Source organism: Eschrichtius robustus, chromosome 20 (assembly GCF_028021215.1).
Source record: "Eschrichtius robustus isolate mEscRob2 chromosome 20, mEscRob2.pri, whole genome shotgun sequence".
Classification (NCBI taxonomy): domain Eukaryota; kingdom Metazoa; phylum Chordata; class Mammalia; order Artiodactyla; family Eschrichtiidae; genus Eschrichtius; species Eschrichtius robustus.
Genome location: NC_090843.1, coordinates 22,952,862 through 22,967,621, shown reverse-complemented (window position 1 = coordinate 22,967,621; position 14,760 = coordinate 22,952,862). Strand labels below are relative to the sequence as shown.

General features: G+C 49.0%; 1 protein-coding gene across 1 annotated transcript in view; it reads right to left on the bottom strand.

The window, feature by feature from the left end:
- Window positions 1–14,760, bottom strand: part of NMT1 (N-myristoyltransferase 1) — a 33,309-nt gene that overhangs the window by 8,282 nt on the left and 10,267 nt on the right. Inside the window, exons 2-8 of the mRNA XM_068529687.1 lie at window positions 13,393–13,501; window positions 10,782–10,926; window positions 4,705–4,823; window positions 4,050–4,141; window positions 2,697–2,813; window positions 1,725–1,895; window positions 571–679 (exon numbers count right to left, since the gene is read on the bottom strand). Coding sequence (XP_068385788.1) covers window positions 571–679; window positions 1,725–1,895; window positions 2,697–2,813; window positions 4,050–4,141; window positions 4,705–4,823; window positions 10,782–10,926; window positions 13,393–13,501 — 862 coding nt within the window. The remainder of the gene's footprint in view (window positions 1–570; window positions 680–1,724; window positions 1,896–2,696; window positions 2,814–4,049; window positions 4,142–4,704; window positions 4,824–10,781; window positions 10,927–13,392; window positions 13,502–14,760) is intronic.

The window sequence follows — 14,760 nt, the reverse complement described above, 5'->3', positions numbered from 1 at the left end:
CACAACAGGAGAACAAGGAGCGCCTGTCTCACTGGCAAACTAGGCAAACCGAGGCCCAGAGGAGAAAACCAGCTCACTGCAGGCTGCCTAGTCCTTCGGTGGCAAAATCTGGGCGGGAGGATTGGGACTGGAAATCTGGGCTCCGCTCACAAACTCAAGCCACCTCTCCTCCACCTGACTTGGCAGAGGGAGCAGCAGATGCTCTGTGGCTCATTTCCGCTGGGTCCTGGGACGTGCTGCGTACCAGTGAGTGGATTCATCTCTCCATTATGCTTCACTTAGGCTAAAATTACACGGAATAGGTGCTCTCTGAGTCTGCCAACAGATGGCACAGAAACTAGCCCAGATGCAGGCTCAGGAGAACAGAGAAAGTCCAACTAAAATAAAAACCTTGCTACAGGCAACAGAACGACAGGATGGAAAGGCTAGGAATCTGGAAACTACGGGTTGAGTTGCCTTTCTGGTAAGAGAGCCCCCTCCCACCCCCAGGCCCCGCTCCTTTCCTGCTGAGGGCGAGGCTCTCCTTGGCCTCCCTCCTGCCCCTGCCCAGGGCCCCGAAGCACCACTGGCCTCTGGCAGTCGGTAGAGCTTCATGGTGCGTTGCATGGTCATATTTCTGCTCAAGTGGGAGAACTTCACTTCAATCAGCTTCCGTGGGTTTAGGGACCGATGCCAGTACCTGTGGGGACACAAATGTCCTGTCCTCAGAGGACTATGGCAAGTCTCATTAAAAGGACAACAGCGGGACTTCCATGGTGGTGCAGCGGTTAAGACTCTGCACTCCCAATGCAGGGGGCCGGGTTTGATCCCTGGTCAGGGAACTAGATCCCACATGCACGCCACAACTAATAGTTTGCATGCCGCAACTAAGGAGCCCACGTGCCGCAACTAAGAACCAGCACAACCAAATAAATAAATACTAAAAAAAAAAAAAAGGACAATGGCACGGGGATCTCAAGATGGCCGGCAGGTGGCGTAAGAGACCCATCGGGCCCCACTTGAGCCAGTGGCGTCGCCCCAGATCTCCAACCTCCCCACAGCGAGTGCAGAGCGGCCACAGCGCTTCCCATATTTTCTTTGTCAAGTTCACAAGCCACTCCTCTGTAACAGTATTTGTCTGGGAACAGCGATCCCCACTCCTGGAATCAAGTCAATGGAAAAGACTTCTAGTTCTCTGAATGTTTAGCCTCCGCCTCCTCCTTTCCAGCATTTGTCTGGTGTTTTCACTTTTGAAGTTCTTAAGGCAGAGTATTCAATTGTTTCAAAGAACTTTCGAAGGCAGAGGTTGTGCTTGGTGCACACAGGGATCAGACATGCTCTCTTAGGCCCACATAATATTCAAAACAAAATTGGGCCAACCATTTAGAACTTTAGGACATTTACCATAAAAATCCAGACTTGGCCTCATCCTTAAAAACGAGAACAAAACCCCAGCAGACTGACCCCCACCATTTCCAAATGGAAGGAATCAGGGGGAGCTAAGAAAGCCTAACCCCTTTGGGCAGGGCACGCACTGTGCAGGCTGCTGTTCCTACAGCCTCCCCGTCACTCCCCTGTGTGCCCCACCCGGCTCCTGTGGGCACCACCACCCACCTTATCAGACACCAGAGCAGCGAGATGCTCTTGGGCACATGCTGAGGGGCAGAACTGTGACTCACGGTGACACAAGCTCCTCAACTAGAGCAGGCATGTCGCTAGGACCTTGCAAAGAAGAGATTTTTTACCTGCAGGTGCCAACAGGCTTTGGTAATACCACCCCGGCAGTGTAAACAGCTTGGAAGATGCCCTCCAGGTGCACCCGCCGGGTTATCTCACGGATCAGGACTGGAGCCACCCTCTTGGAACGTAGCTTCTTGTGGACACACAGGAAGTTGATCTCCACCATCTTCTTCTCTCTGAAGAGGGAGGAAAAAACTCAGGGACAAGGCTTTTAACAGGCAAGGTAATCCTGTCCAGCACGTGGAGCGCCCTGCAGGGACCGGGGGCCTCAGCACAGGCTCGTGTTCTGCCTCTGCCTGCACTCAGCAGTCGGGACTAGGACGCCCTCCTACCGCCCTGCTCTGCTGCACCAGGCAAGGCGCCCACTCTCTACAGACTCTACCTCCAAAGGTAAGTGGGACTCAAGCAAACTCCTTTATTTAAGGCACCACAGCATCTCCCTGGTGAAGCCCCAAATAGTAGGCTGGCGGGGTCCCACCTTTAGCCGTCAGGAACCCCACAGAGTAAGTCAAGGGTTATTCTAGGATTTCAGGGGTTCTGACTCCCCCAAGAATCCACAGCCTCTAAGCCCAGAAGGCTGTGGTAGATGGTTCTGACGTTTCCACGGAAAATGAAGAGCAGAGCTTGAAGGCCCCGTGACAATGTGGTTGTGAGTCACACCCGCCCACTTCTGAAGCGGCTTGAGTGTGTCGATGCGTGCGTGGCACAAATGCAAATGCTGAACTGCTGGTCAGGGAGTGCACCGGCCCTCAGGGTGGACTCCTTCCAGCCCAGGTCACAGACAAGAGCACCAGCAACAATTCAGAGCCAGACAGGTGGTTCCTATGATGAATTTCTATTCCCAAGACCCAAGTTCCCTCCCTTCGTGGGAACTTCCCTCTTTCTTCTACGGAAAGTATGTGCATGTTTCCCCCCCACCTTCCCAGACCAAGCAGGATGGTGGGGATGCAGGGGGTGGGAGCGGCGCTGGTGCTTACGTGTCATAGATATGGATGTTTGCCGGGATGGCGCTGATGAACCCAACCAGTTTCCGACTTGAGACCACTCGAACCCCACAGTGCCACTGGGGGAGCCAGCCAGGCGGCCGGAGAGCCCTAGAGGAGAGACGGGGGCTGTAGCCGTGGTGCTGCTCGCCAGCGGGCTTGGGGGACTGTCTGGGCTCCACCGCCGAGTCTGGTTCTAAGCTCATGCTACCACCGCCCTGAGTAGGGGTGAACAGCTCAATTCTCCTAATTCTCTTTAGGGCCAAACCCTCCTGGACACCAATGGGATCCAGCTACAGCCCTTTCTCTCTGCTCAGTCCACTTGGCCTACTTGCTCACCCAACCCAGGGCTGTCACAGTGAAGATTTCATACTGATCCAGTTTCTTTGTGCTCACTTACTCAGACAGCCTGAGCCGGAGCACCGGCCTCCTTGGCTTCGAGTCCAGTGGGTCCCATGGTCGGGAGCTGGCTGTGGAGCCTCTGGAGCTCTGCGCTCCACCTCCCCGCAAGCACCATCACCTCCTCTCTCTCCGCTTGGCCAGTCTTCCTTTCCCTCCCCTTTCAGGCAGGCCCCCTCCGTGCTGGCCTCATGCCTCTACCTTCCCGGATATTAAACGAGGCCCGGGAGGGTGGGTGGCCCAGCCAGGCAAGGTCATTTTCATACAACTGAGCGTGCTCAGGAAATGGACAGAAAACGACCTCTTTTCTTTTAAATCTTAGCAGGTCTCATCCCTCCCTCCCTTCTTACATAAAGTCACCATACAACAGATGATCTTTTCTTCTGGGTACCAATTCCATAAAGGAATCCCTCACCCAGTCATTCTGTCTTAAATAAGGTTTCGATTCTAAGCTCCATGAGAAGCAAGTCTCCTTCAGATGCAGAAACTCAAAAATCGCATACTAATTTGTCATTAAAAGGATGGCTCGGGCTTCCCTGGTGGCGCAGTGGTTGAGAATCTGCCTGCCAATGCAGGGGACACGGGTTCGAGCCCTGGTCTGGGAAGATCCCACATGCCGTGGAGCAACTGGGCCCATGAGCCACAACTACTGAGCCTGCGCATCTGGAGCCTGTGCTCCGCAACAAGAGAGGCCGCGACAGTGAGAGGCCCATGCACCGCGATGAAGAGTGGCCCCCATTCGCCGCAACTAGAGAAAGCCCACGCACAGAAACGAAGGCCCAGCACAGCCAAAAATAAATAAATAAATAAAGTGTAAAATTTTTAAAAAATAAATAAATAAATAAATAAAAGGACGGCTCTTAGCAGGGATGAAAAATCTGGTGCCCTGTCGTTGTTCTGCTCTATGCCTGGCTCTGGAACCTTAATAAGGAAGCCCTTACAACTCACCACAGAAGAAATTCGGGGGAATAATCAAATCGGAACATGTTGTCATCATCTTCCACATAATTCTCATTCAGGAGGGTGTAGAGTTCTTTCAGCTGTAGAGAGATGAGGAGCTGCCTTAGAGGTATTCTGCCAGGGGTGGGGACGAACTCCAGTACCCTGGGGCTCCAAGCCTTTCAGGACAAGGCAAACTACCAAAAGCTATGTTTAATCTCACAAATCCTTTTCATGGCAGGGACTCCTGGAACAAGCGCCCTAGTGCTTAATAGGAAACTGAGCCACCAAGGGTAGAGTGGCAGACTTAAGTACATGAATGGGCAGACCAAGAATGTCATCCAACTAACCAACCACTCTATCGTTAAGACAAGGGACTGAATAAATGGATGAACAAGAAAAATGAAAGCATGAAGAAAAGGTATCTGCCTTGGGGAGCTGCAGGGGTTAACTCTCAACCTGCCAGAGAAGCCAAGAGCTATTTATGTGGAGTCGTGGGCAGGCCCCAGAGGCAACAGATGGGGGGTCTGCTCAGACCTGCTTGGCTCAGCTCTTAAGAGAGCCCTTGCGGAAGGCCTTAGTAGAAGCTGTCTCCATGTGACTGCAGGCCTCTTCGTGAAAGTGGCAACTGGTCCACACTCCTGGCCCACGCAGGCCTACTCACCACACCACGGTCCCCCAGGTCCAAGGCATCCCAGGTGAAGTCCTGGGGCAGGGTGTAGGGCTCCTGGCGGATGTTGTCTTTGTCAGGCTCCACGGGACCATGCGTGTTCACGACTTCCCCTGGAAGAAGAGCACAGCCATGAGCCTCACCCTTGGCCTCCTAGGGGAGGGAAGGGGCTCAGCGCAAAGACTGACCTCAGCAAATTCCTCCTGGCCCTAGGAGCCCTCCATGTGAAGAACACTCTGTTCTTGGCAACTGCAGACCATCTATCCAGCTACCCTTGGCCCCTAGCTGAGGGCCAATTCATGGCCAAACTTAAGAACAATCAGTGGGATCCAAGGTGGTTGGTTTCTTGGACATTCTTTTAAATCTCCCTTGGGTTACTGAATGACAAACATTTATCTTGACTAGTTTGGCTTCCTGCCTCCTGGTTGGTGTAGAGTGCTGTCATGGCCCCGGCCCAGGCCCATCGACCTGGATGGATTTATAAGGAGTTGCAACAAGGCTGCTTTTGTGTCAACAGCAACGCCAACGTACTGGGCCTATTCCTGAGCTAGACAATGGCGTCCAGGCGCCAGGCTCACTCTGGGCCCTGCCAGCCTTGGCTTTGAACAACGTGGGCCAGTTAACTGCCGCTGCCAGCTCAGGCCCTCGGTGTTTACAGAGCCCTGTGAGCACCTTCAGGCTGAATCACTGAGTCTACACCACGCTGCTGGGAAGTTACCGTCTGACGGGACATCTCCACCCGGGACAGACACCCTTCCCCTGTGGAGTACGTAGGAAGTGCGGGGGGTGCTGAGAGGACAGAGCCCTGATTCCCAACCCCAGCCAAATGAGACCTATCTGATAAACTCAGACAAATCAGCCACTTAATTTTGGCCCCTGGAATTATTTGGCCCTGGCAGATTCTACAATTCAGAGCTCATTCATGTTCACAACTTAGAAGAATGAAATGTTTAGTACATTTGGAAAAGAGAGTCTTTACAGGGGACCACTCAGTACACGGCTCCCAGCACAAGGCTCTGTACATTCTAGGCACTCAGTTCATGCTTTTATTGACATTCGGACTCCTGGCCCAAACACACCATTCTAACGTGTAACAGGAAGCTGTGGACCCTCCCAGTGATGGATCCGTGGGGCAGGTGTAGTGGAAATGGCTGCATCCAGCCATGAGCTGAGGACAACACCATCAGGACTGACCATCTAACTCTCGCCCGGCACATTTACTGAACACCAGTCAGACATCGTGTAACAGGACAGAGCTGGGAAAAGACAAGGTCCCTGGCCTCACAAGATGCACCATCTTCTGGGGAAATAGTCAAGAAATGAGTCATTACCAACGTGCTAAGGGTCACAAATTGCAAAGTACAGGCAACAATGGGGACATAGCAGGGAAGAATCCAGCTAACTCTTATTTATAAGCTGCTCCCAAATAGGTTTCCTTGGGAGAGAGGTTATATATTTTTTTCCCTGGTTTAGAAATTGGCCTTTTGATTAATTCATAAAGCAGCCCTTGTGAATTGGTTTAATATAAGTCAATCCACTTTCAATTCCCTGCCACGTATAACTTTTTGAGCCTACCAAGCCAAGGGCTGGACCCTTGGAAAGTACCAAGGATTTCTACTCTAGTCTTGTCTAGGTGCTGATCAATTTTCCCATCCTGTTTTGAATTTATACCCTTTGCAAAAGACATTTTTATTTATCTATCTATCTATCTATGGCTGTGTTGGGTCTTCATTGCTGTACGCGAGCTTTCTCTAGTTGTGGCGAGCAGGGGCTACTCTTCGTTGCAGTGCGCGGGCTTCTCATTGCAGTGGCTTCTCTTGTTGCAGAGCACAGGCTCCAGGCGCGCGGGCTTCAGTAGTTGTGGCACGCAGGCTCAGCAGTTGTGGCTCGCGGGCTCTAGAGCACAAGCTCAGCAGCTGCGGCGCACAGGCTTAGGTTGCTTCGCGGCATGTGGGATCTTCCCGGGCCAGGGTTCGAACCCATGTCCCCTGCATAGGCAGGCGGATTCTTAACCACTGCGCCACCAGGGAAGCCCTCCAAAAGACATCTTTAAACTTCAGAACCTTTTTATCAATTTTTTTTCCCTAAATGATTTCATGGACAAGATACTGGTGGTCTTTGCCACTATATGACAATAGTCTCAAGGCCAAATCATTTCATTTAGGCTGGTTACTAGGTCCTGCATGCACCAAGCATTTCCATTTGTGCCTTCACCATGTGTTCACAGAATCCTAGAATGCTCCAGCTCTGGGGCAGGAGCTGGAGAATGAAACGGACGCAGGTCCTCATCATCATGGGCACCAAAGGGACAAGCAAGCAGGCATCTGTCACTCAGTATAATGAGAGTCCACGACAATGAAGTATGGTAGGAGGGGGAGGAGGGGGAGGGGTCAGGAAAGACCTCTCAGAAGAATATCTAAAGATGTGATCTCAAGGATAATTAGGAATTAGGCAGGAGTGGACAGGGTGGGGCAGGGAGGGTGGGTACACTGAGGGAACAGCACAGTCAAGGCCTGGAGATGAAGGGGGGCAAGGAAGGAAACTAGGAGAGGAGGCTGAAGAGGAGAGCGGGGACCAATCGTGGAGGACCCTGCGAGCTACTACAGCAGCTGGACTTCATCCTCAAGGCTGTGGGACATCCTGAACGGGTCTTTAAGGGGGAAGGGAGGGAGGAGTGACATCCTGAGATTTGAATTTTACAAAGAGCACTCAATAAGTGCTTGTCAAGTGACATTACTGAGTGAACTTTTATACAATATTCAGTTGGTAAGTCTTAATCTATGTGTTGACAAACCAGCTCTCACAGGTTATCTCAAGGCTGTGTGCCATCTGCAAGACATAGCTGACAAAGCAGAGTTAGAGGGAACACTGAGAAAGCAGAAGCACTTTGAACAGACTCGCGGTCTGGGGTGCCAGCGAAGCTGAGAGCGGCCCAGGGCTCCTGCCTGCGCTGCTCGGTGGAGACCGGCCTGCCTGCCACCTTCTAATGGCTCCTGAGCGCCTCTGGCTGAGTTGGCGTGGGCTGCTCTGCAGAGCATGGCAGGAATGCAGCCAACTGTCTCTAGGCCACCATGAGCCAGCGAGCAGCTGAGGAGGACACTGGGAACTCTGAAAGAAAACCCTGGACTTTCAACGGGTTTCTTTCTGTACACTCTACCCCCAAATTCTCTCTCTGCCTGTGGACACCCGAGATCCAAAACTAAGCGCCACAGTGCACCTGTGAAGGACTTGGGAGAAAAGAACGTGAGATCTGGGAGACCTTAAGCCAAACGAGTAGGACAAGGGACAAAGTGGGGAAGCTCCTCTCTCAGGGCCTGGGGCAACCAAGTACGAGTCCGCCTTCTCCCTTTCTTCGGGAGAGTTACTTTTTAAACTAATCTAACAGCGGCCAGATTCCACCCCACTAAGGTCAGGCAAAGTAAAAGGATTCCTCACCCCCCCACTAGCGTAGGAAAAGGGGTGACTGAAAAAGGAGAAGGACATGGTCTGAAAAGGGAGATCAAAAGTTGATCTGGGAGCACAAAGAACTGTTACACAGCTGAAGACACTGGCTGTTTACAGGCCTTTCAATGGTGAACTCAGGATGATTTTTTTTTAATACATTTATTTATTTATTTGTGGCTGCGATGGGTCTTCGTTGCTACGTGCAGGCATTCTCCAGTTGCAGACAGCAGGGGTCTACTCTTCGTTGCGGTGCGCGGGCTTCTCATTGCGGTGGCTTCTCTTGCTGTGGAGCATGGGCTCTAGGCACACAGGCTTCAGTAGTTGTGGCACGCGGGCTCAGTAGTTGTGGCTCGTGGGCTCTGGAGCACAGGCTCAGTAGTTGTGGCGCACGGGCTTAGCTGCTCCGCGGCATGTGGGATCTTCCTGGACCAGGGCTTGAACCCGTGTCCCCTGCATTGGCAGGAGGACTCTTAACCGCTGCGCCACCAGGGAAGTCCCAGATGATTTTAAACTTCTAAAGAATTCTAAGTCTTTTGAGTGGAATACAATCTAACTCTTGCCTCAAGTTGGGGAGTGCTGCAAACACAGTATACTTGATATGCTTGAGTCTCACAATTATTAGCCCCCATTTAAGTGGAAAAAATTAAAGCAAGAAGCTATAAATCACTCTACCCTAAGAACAGTCAGAAGCAGAACTGGGGTGACACCTCAGCCACGTGGACCAGCTGATGCCTATAATGTGGTACTCTCTATGGGCTGACTCACAGACACAAAGGAATCCTTTATTTGGACCTGACTGACCGTGGACCTGAAAGGCAGACTGGCCAGAAGCTCGGAGTGATCACTCTTCCACAGAGCCCCACACCACACTGCCCAGAAGGCCTATCGAGAAGAAACAAAACAGCCTCACTCCACCTTCCCGAGGCCATCTAGGTCCCTGTGAGCAATAGTGTGGCTTTTTCACGAGCTGAGAGCAAAACAGGAGCACTGTCTACATACAGGTGGAGAAACTGAGGCAAACAACAAAGAGTAAATGAGCTTCGAGAAAGAAGCAGAAGAGAAGCCCATTAATCCCAACTGGCCTCTTCACCAGGTTCCATGTCTATGAAGACTGGAGCAAAGTCACCCATTTGCAAATTCTTAATGAAAAATACAATCAAACCAAAACCCCATCTGAAAACAGCCAAGATGCACAGCAGCCCCCCACCCCGGACTGCCTCTTCGTGCAATTCACTCAGAGGTGGAACGCGTGGCTCTTGATTCTTCCCGCTGCTTCGTGGGGGAGTGGTCACTGGGGCCCGTACTTGTAATACCCTAAGAATAGTATTACTGTGACCCAAAGCCTTGCTGGAGGGCTTAGCCAGCGGCCTGGGACCTGGCTGACCTGGGCAGCTCAACAGACCTGGTGGATGGGTGAGGGCAGGGTTCTAGAACAGTGCCTGCTGCTGATTCACGACTCACAACCATCCAGGCACTGCTTTGCTTTGCACCCTCTGGGGGGCACGTCTCAGCTTGCTTCTGGATTGTGACTAAGCTGTCTACAAACTGCATCTGCTCCAGAGCAGAGCTTTTCAAACTTTCAAAGTGGACACAAATCCCCTGCACGTTCTGATTCTGCAGGTCTGGGGCTTGAGATTCTGCATTTCTACAAGCTCTTAAGCAATGTCCATCCTGCTGGCCGGAGGAGCAAACTCTGGAGTAGACAACTCTCCTTAGGCACAGCTGCCCCTCTCCCCTCACCAGGCTTTCATTCTGCCCTCGCCCCCCTCCTCCCCACTAAACATAGTCAAATCTCACTGTGTCACTGGAGGGGAGCAGTAACATGGACAGCCTGAAGGTCACTCATGTTTGTTGTTAACACACGTTTTTTTCAACATACCTACTTTCCCAGTCACATAGAAAATAGGAACTGGGCTATCAATGGGTCCAGGAGCATGATGCAACCCACTGCAAAAACTTTGTCAATAACACCCTCTGAAGTCAGCCGTCAAGGTGAGCTGTGACTCAGTCTCAGCAGGCATCTCTAACTCTGCTACAACCAGTCTCTTCTGGAATCCTTTTATTTTCTGCCTGCCCCACCCCTTTGAGAGTTCATCATAGCTTTTTAAAGAGGTGCCGACCAAACCCGCATATGGTATTCCAGGTGGAATTAAACTATCACTGTTAGGCAAAATGTCAAATTATTTTGCATCTATTAAGCACGCACTGTCTGAGACAAGGGGAAGAGGCTGGGGACTGGCCCACTCCAGATTAAACACTTGCCCAGATAAACAAGTCTCTCCATAAAATCTATGTGGGAAGACAGGTCCATGAGCACACATCCCCACTCATCACGTGCCAATGCCCTGTTTTTCTCTGTAGATTTATACTGGATGATGATGGACTAAAAGGACCATTATTTGTTCTCAATATGTGTTACTGTGAAATGATAAGGTCCCTGAACAACAGTCTTTTCTGAACTGCACTGTAAAGACCATCCTCTAAAAACTACCACCAAGGAACAACAGAACTCTCTCGCCCTCCCTCACAAATCCAGCACAGAACCCTCAGCATGGCTAAGGCACATCCCTCGCCCTTGCCCTTGCCTTTGCCTTTGCCTTCGCCTGGGGAAGAAAGCAAATACATACCCAGTTTGGGGACGGGCTGCGTGTCCCAGAACTGGTAGCTTCGCTTGCTAGCCTCCTCCATGGTTTTTGCAGGTCCCTGACCTACTGAAAACAGTTCAATGGCCTTCTGTATTTCCTGGATCCTCTCTGCTGGCAAAGAGTTCATCTGAACAAGACAAAGTTGGGGAGAGAAAAGGCCCATTATATTAATAAACACTTTTGATTCATTCAAGTCCAAGAGTTAAGGGGGTACAACTCAAAGAAGGGGTGTGGCTCCTCAGAGGTCAGCTGTTGTAGGACAAGTGGAGAAAGAGCGGTTGACGATGAGCAGTATGAGAGGGAGGCGCTTCCTGCAGGGCTTCTCCTCTTCTTAGTCTTACGGTGGTTGGCGGCAAAACATGGCTCAGTGTACAATTTCAAACAATGCAGAAATGTAAAAACACACAGAAGATAAAAAACCCAACAGACCCATCCCTCAAATATAATCCTTGTCATCAACAGTCTTACATTTGGGAGGTAGGGTGAGAAGAGGCAAATATAATTTCAGACTTTTTTGCATGCAAGTTCCAAACACACACACAATTTTCAAAAACTCAAATTGGATCGTACAGTATTATTTTACTGACTGTTCTTCTTTAAACACTATGTCTTAGAGACCGTTCCACGCAGTCACATGGACCTGCCCATTCCAACAACTGAATCCCCTGCATGCACAGACTACAACATATCTGGCCAACCCCCTACCAATGCCATTTTGGTGATTTTGGTCTTCAGTTTTACAGACAATGCTGCAATGAACTTTCTTCTACATCTATTTTTGCTCACTGAATACGTATCTCTGCAGGACAAAGTTTAAGAAAGGAGGCTTGCTGGGTAAAAGGAGATGCACGTTTGAGATTATATATATTGTCAACTTACTCTCTAAAAAGAGAATATCAATTAACCCAGTGAACAGTGTATGGGAGCGTGTTTCTCAAGACCCTCATCATCAGATTTACCAAATCTTAATCTCTGCCAATCTAGGGAAAAAAAAATGTTGCTTTAATTTTCATTGCAAATTTAACCATCTTTTCATATAAAAACCTTTATTTTTTTCTTTGTGAATGGCCTACTCATTTCATTATCTTAAATTTACTGAGTCATGTATTGCAAGTATTTGCCCAGTTTGTTGTTTACCTTTAGACTTTAACAGAGAAGTTTGAAATTTGTCACTTTTTCTTTTATGGCTTCTGGATCTTATGTCCAGCTTAAGATTATACAAATACCCATAACTTCTAATACTTTTACTTTCCTACGTCTTTTTTTCATTTAAATTGTGAAGGAAAGGGAGAATATAAACCAACATATTTATATTGCTTATTCCTGGGAGGTAGAACTAGAAATGATTTTCATTTTCTTCCTCTTGCTATGTTTTTTTCTAAATCCTTTACGATGTATTCCAACACTCTCATAAAGAGAAAAACAGAATGGCTATATAAATGGTGTTTTGTTGAGATTTTCTAATTTCAAAGTGAACCATTTTGATAAAGGTTTGAGTTCAAACCCCCCTGGAGTCATCCAAACACCCACCCCCAGACAAACAAAGAAACAAACAAGAATCCCTAAAGCCAAAGCATGGGCTTGGGCTAGGATTCCTGACTGAAAGACCTGGGTAAACCACCTCCTCTCGTCTTTAAAATGGGAAGACCCCCCCCACCTACCTTGTAGAGAAGTTGAAGGTTGGGGTTAATTTAAACGATGTACCTGGCAAGAACCTAGCTGGCCAGCATGGTGGTCAATAATGGTAGTATTTTTTTTTTCACAGTGGGTTTGGTATTGAAAATATCAAAAAAATTACTTGAAGCCGTATCTCAATAAGGTAGGAGATTCAAGTTGGAATATGACTTTCGAGGCATAAAGCAAGGGGTGGGTATACTGGAATGAGACTGGATTTCTTGTGAGGCTTGTAAACTGAGGCAATTCTACAAGAATTATGGATATGTTTTGAGCTTCCTCCAGGGCCTACTCTGAAGAGGACAGCACTTACCTGAAATAAAAGGTTTTCTTTTTTTAATGTGGCTTTATTTAAGAAACAAAACAATCCTTACCCATACTTCTGGGTTTTGTGTCGGTGTGTCAGTCTCAGATGCAAGCTCTAGGCCAGTGGTTCTCAACTACGGAACTCAGAAATGGGCTCTGTGGGAGTCTCAGTTCTCATTACAATAACTATAGCATCAACAGAATGCTTTCAATATATAAAGGTCTGCCTTAATAGGAACAGGCCTTTCATTCTCATAGTGGTGGGGACTGAAGACAGAAGAGGCCGAGAACCACTGCTCTAGGCCACAGGGGCTGTCACAAGGGAATCACTCTATGGCACGTAGCACAACACTCCATGCAGGTATGCACTTATAAATTCTGAGGGGGCACCACGCTTGGGAGTCCATGTCTAACGTGCTGTGCCTTTTAAGGTAGGATAGCAGTTTCATCACCTAGGTCTAGGGCAGCAGAGGGCAGCAGAGGGATCCAACTCCTCCCTCTCGAAGTAATACCAGCAGAGACTGTCAATCTACACTGTTCCTATACATTTACCCCAACACCCTCTCATCTGAAAAAGCGACTCTGTCACCAGAAAACAGAGCCTCCTTGTTACCTTCACAGGCTGATCCTGGGCTGAATCTGTCTCACTGCCTTTCTCTTTCTTCTTTTTTTGTTTCTTTTTCTTCTTTTTGGCTCCAGTGTCATTGGCTGGACTCAAACCACTGTAAGACAAAGTAAATACTGATGCAGGGTTTTTAAAAAATCATCTGTTTTGAGCTACACTGACAAAGAGCTTTCTGTAGAGCCAGACCCTCCTTAATCAAGCCTGTTGGCTTCAGAAGCAGACCAGAGAATTCAGGCCCCAGAAGGGGCATTTGGAGGACACAGCAGACACAGCTCTCCTCTCCACTCCCACCAGAGCCCAGGGAGGGAGCGATGTGCAAGGGATGGCCTATTTGTTTGAAAGGACCTCTTCTGTTCTTGTTTTTATTTTATGCGGTTTATTTTCTTTCTTTTTTGGCCGCGCCGCGTGGCTTGCGGGATCCTAGTTCCCCGCAGGGATCAAACCCGGGCCCACAACAGTGAAAGCGTGGAGTCCTAACCACTGGACAGTCAGGGAATTCCAATGGTTATTTTCTTTAGATTGCCAGGCTGCTGGCAGCAAAGGCAAATGATAACTGTTAACAGGGCATTCATACCACCAACACTTCCTTAGAGCCTGGAATTTAAAGGGATGACAGCCCAAAGTGGTCTTTTGGAAACTCTCCCTCACTTCCACTCCCACCTTCCCGATGCATTAGGTTTTCTGAGTTGACCCATCTGGACCTAAAGCACAAGGCAGTATTGGAAAGGGAGGAAGGAACAAGGAAAAAGGCAGTTTAATGTTGCTGTGATCTGTGTCCAAAATAGCCAAACGCTCACGAGAAATGCCTAAATCAGGCCTGTAGGACTGAGAACAACTACCAGCCGGCTCAGACTGGGTGATCACCACCGGCAAAACCCGGCACTAGGAATCCTGGGAAAACAACAACAATGAACACCCAGCCACCCCTGCTAAGAAGAGATTTACATGAAACGTGTGTGCCTGTGAACCACAGGAATGGGGGTTTCTCATGCTGCTTTCCCTCTGCGTGACTCACCCGATGAAGGCAGCAAAAACAGTTTCTTAGCCACATTTAACAGTTTCCTACAGGCTCTCATTATCGTTTTCTGTATTGTCTCTCAATATTTTTGAGACACAAATCACATATTATACTGGGTTTTGCTAACATTTTCCATTCATTCGCTCCCAAATGTTTTCTCCCAATTCCTGTTGATTTTAGGATAATAGTTTTGATTCTGGGTTTCCTTCATTTTATTGATGAATTTTAAGGTTCAGCTTGCAGGTTGCTTTCCTAATTACTGGTTTTTTAATAGATTTATGTATGTATGTATGTATGTATGTATGTATGTATGTATGTATGTATGTATTTATGGCTGT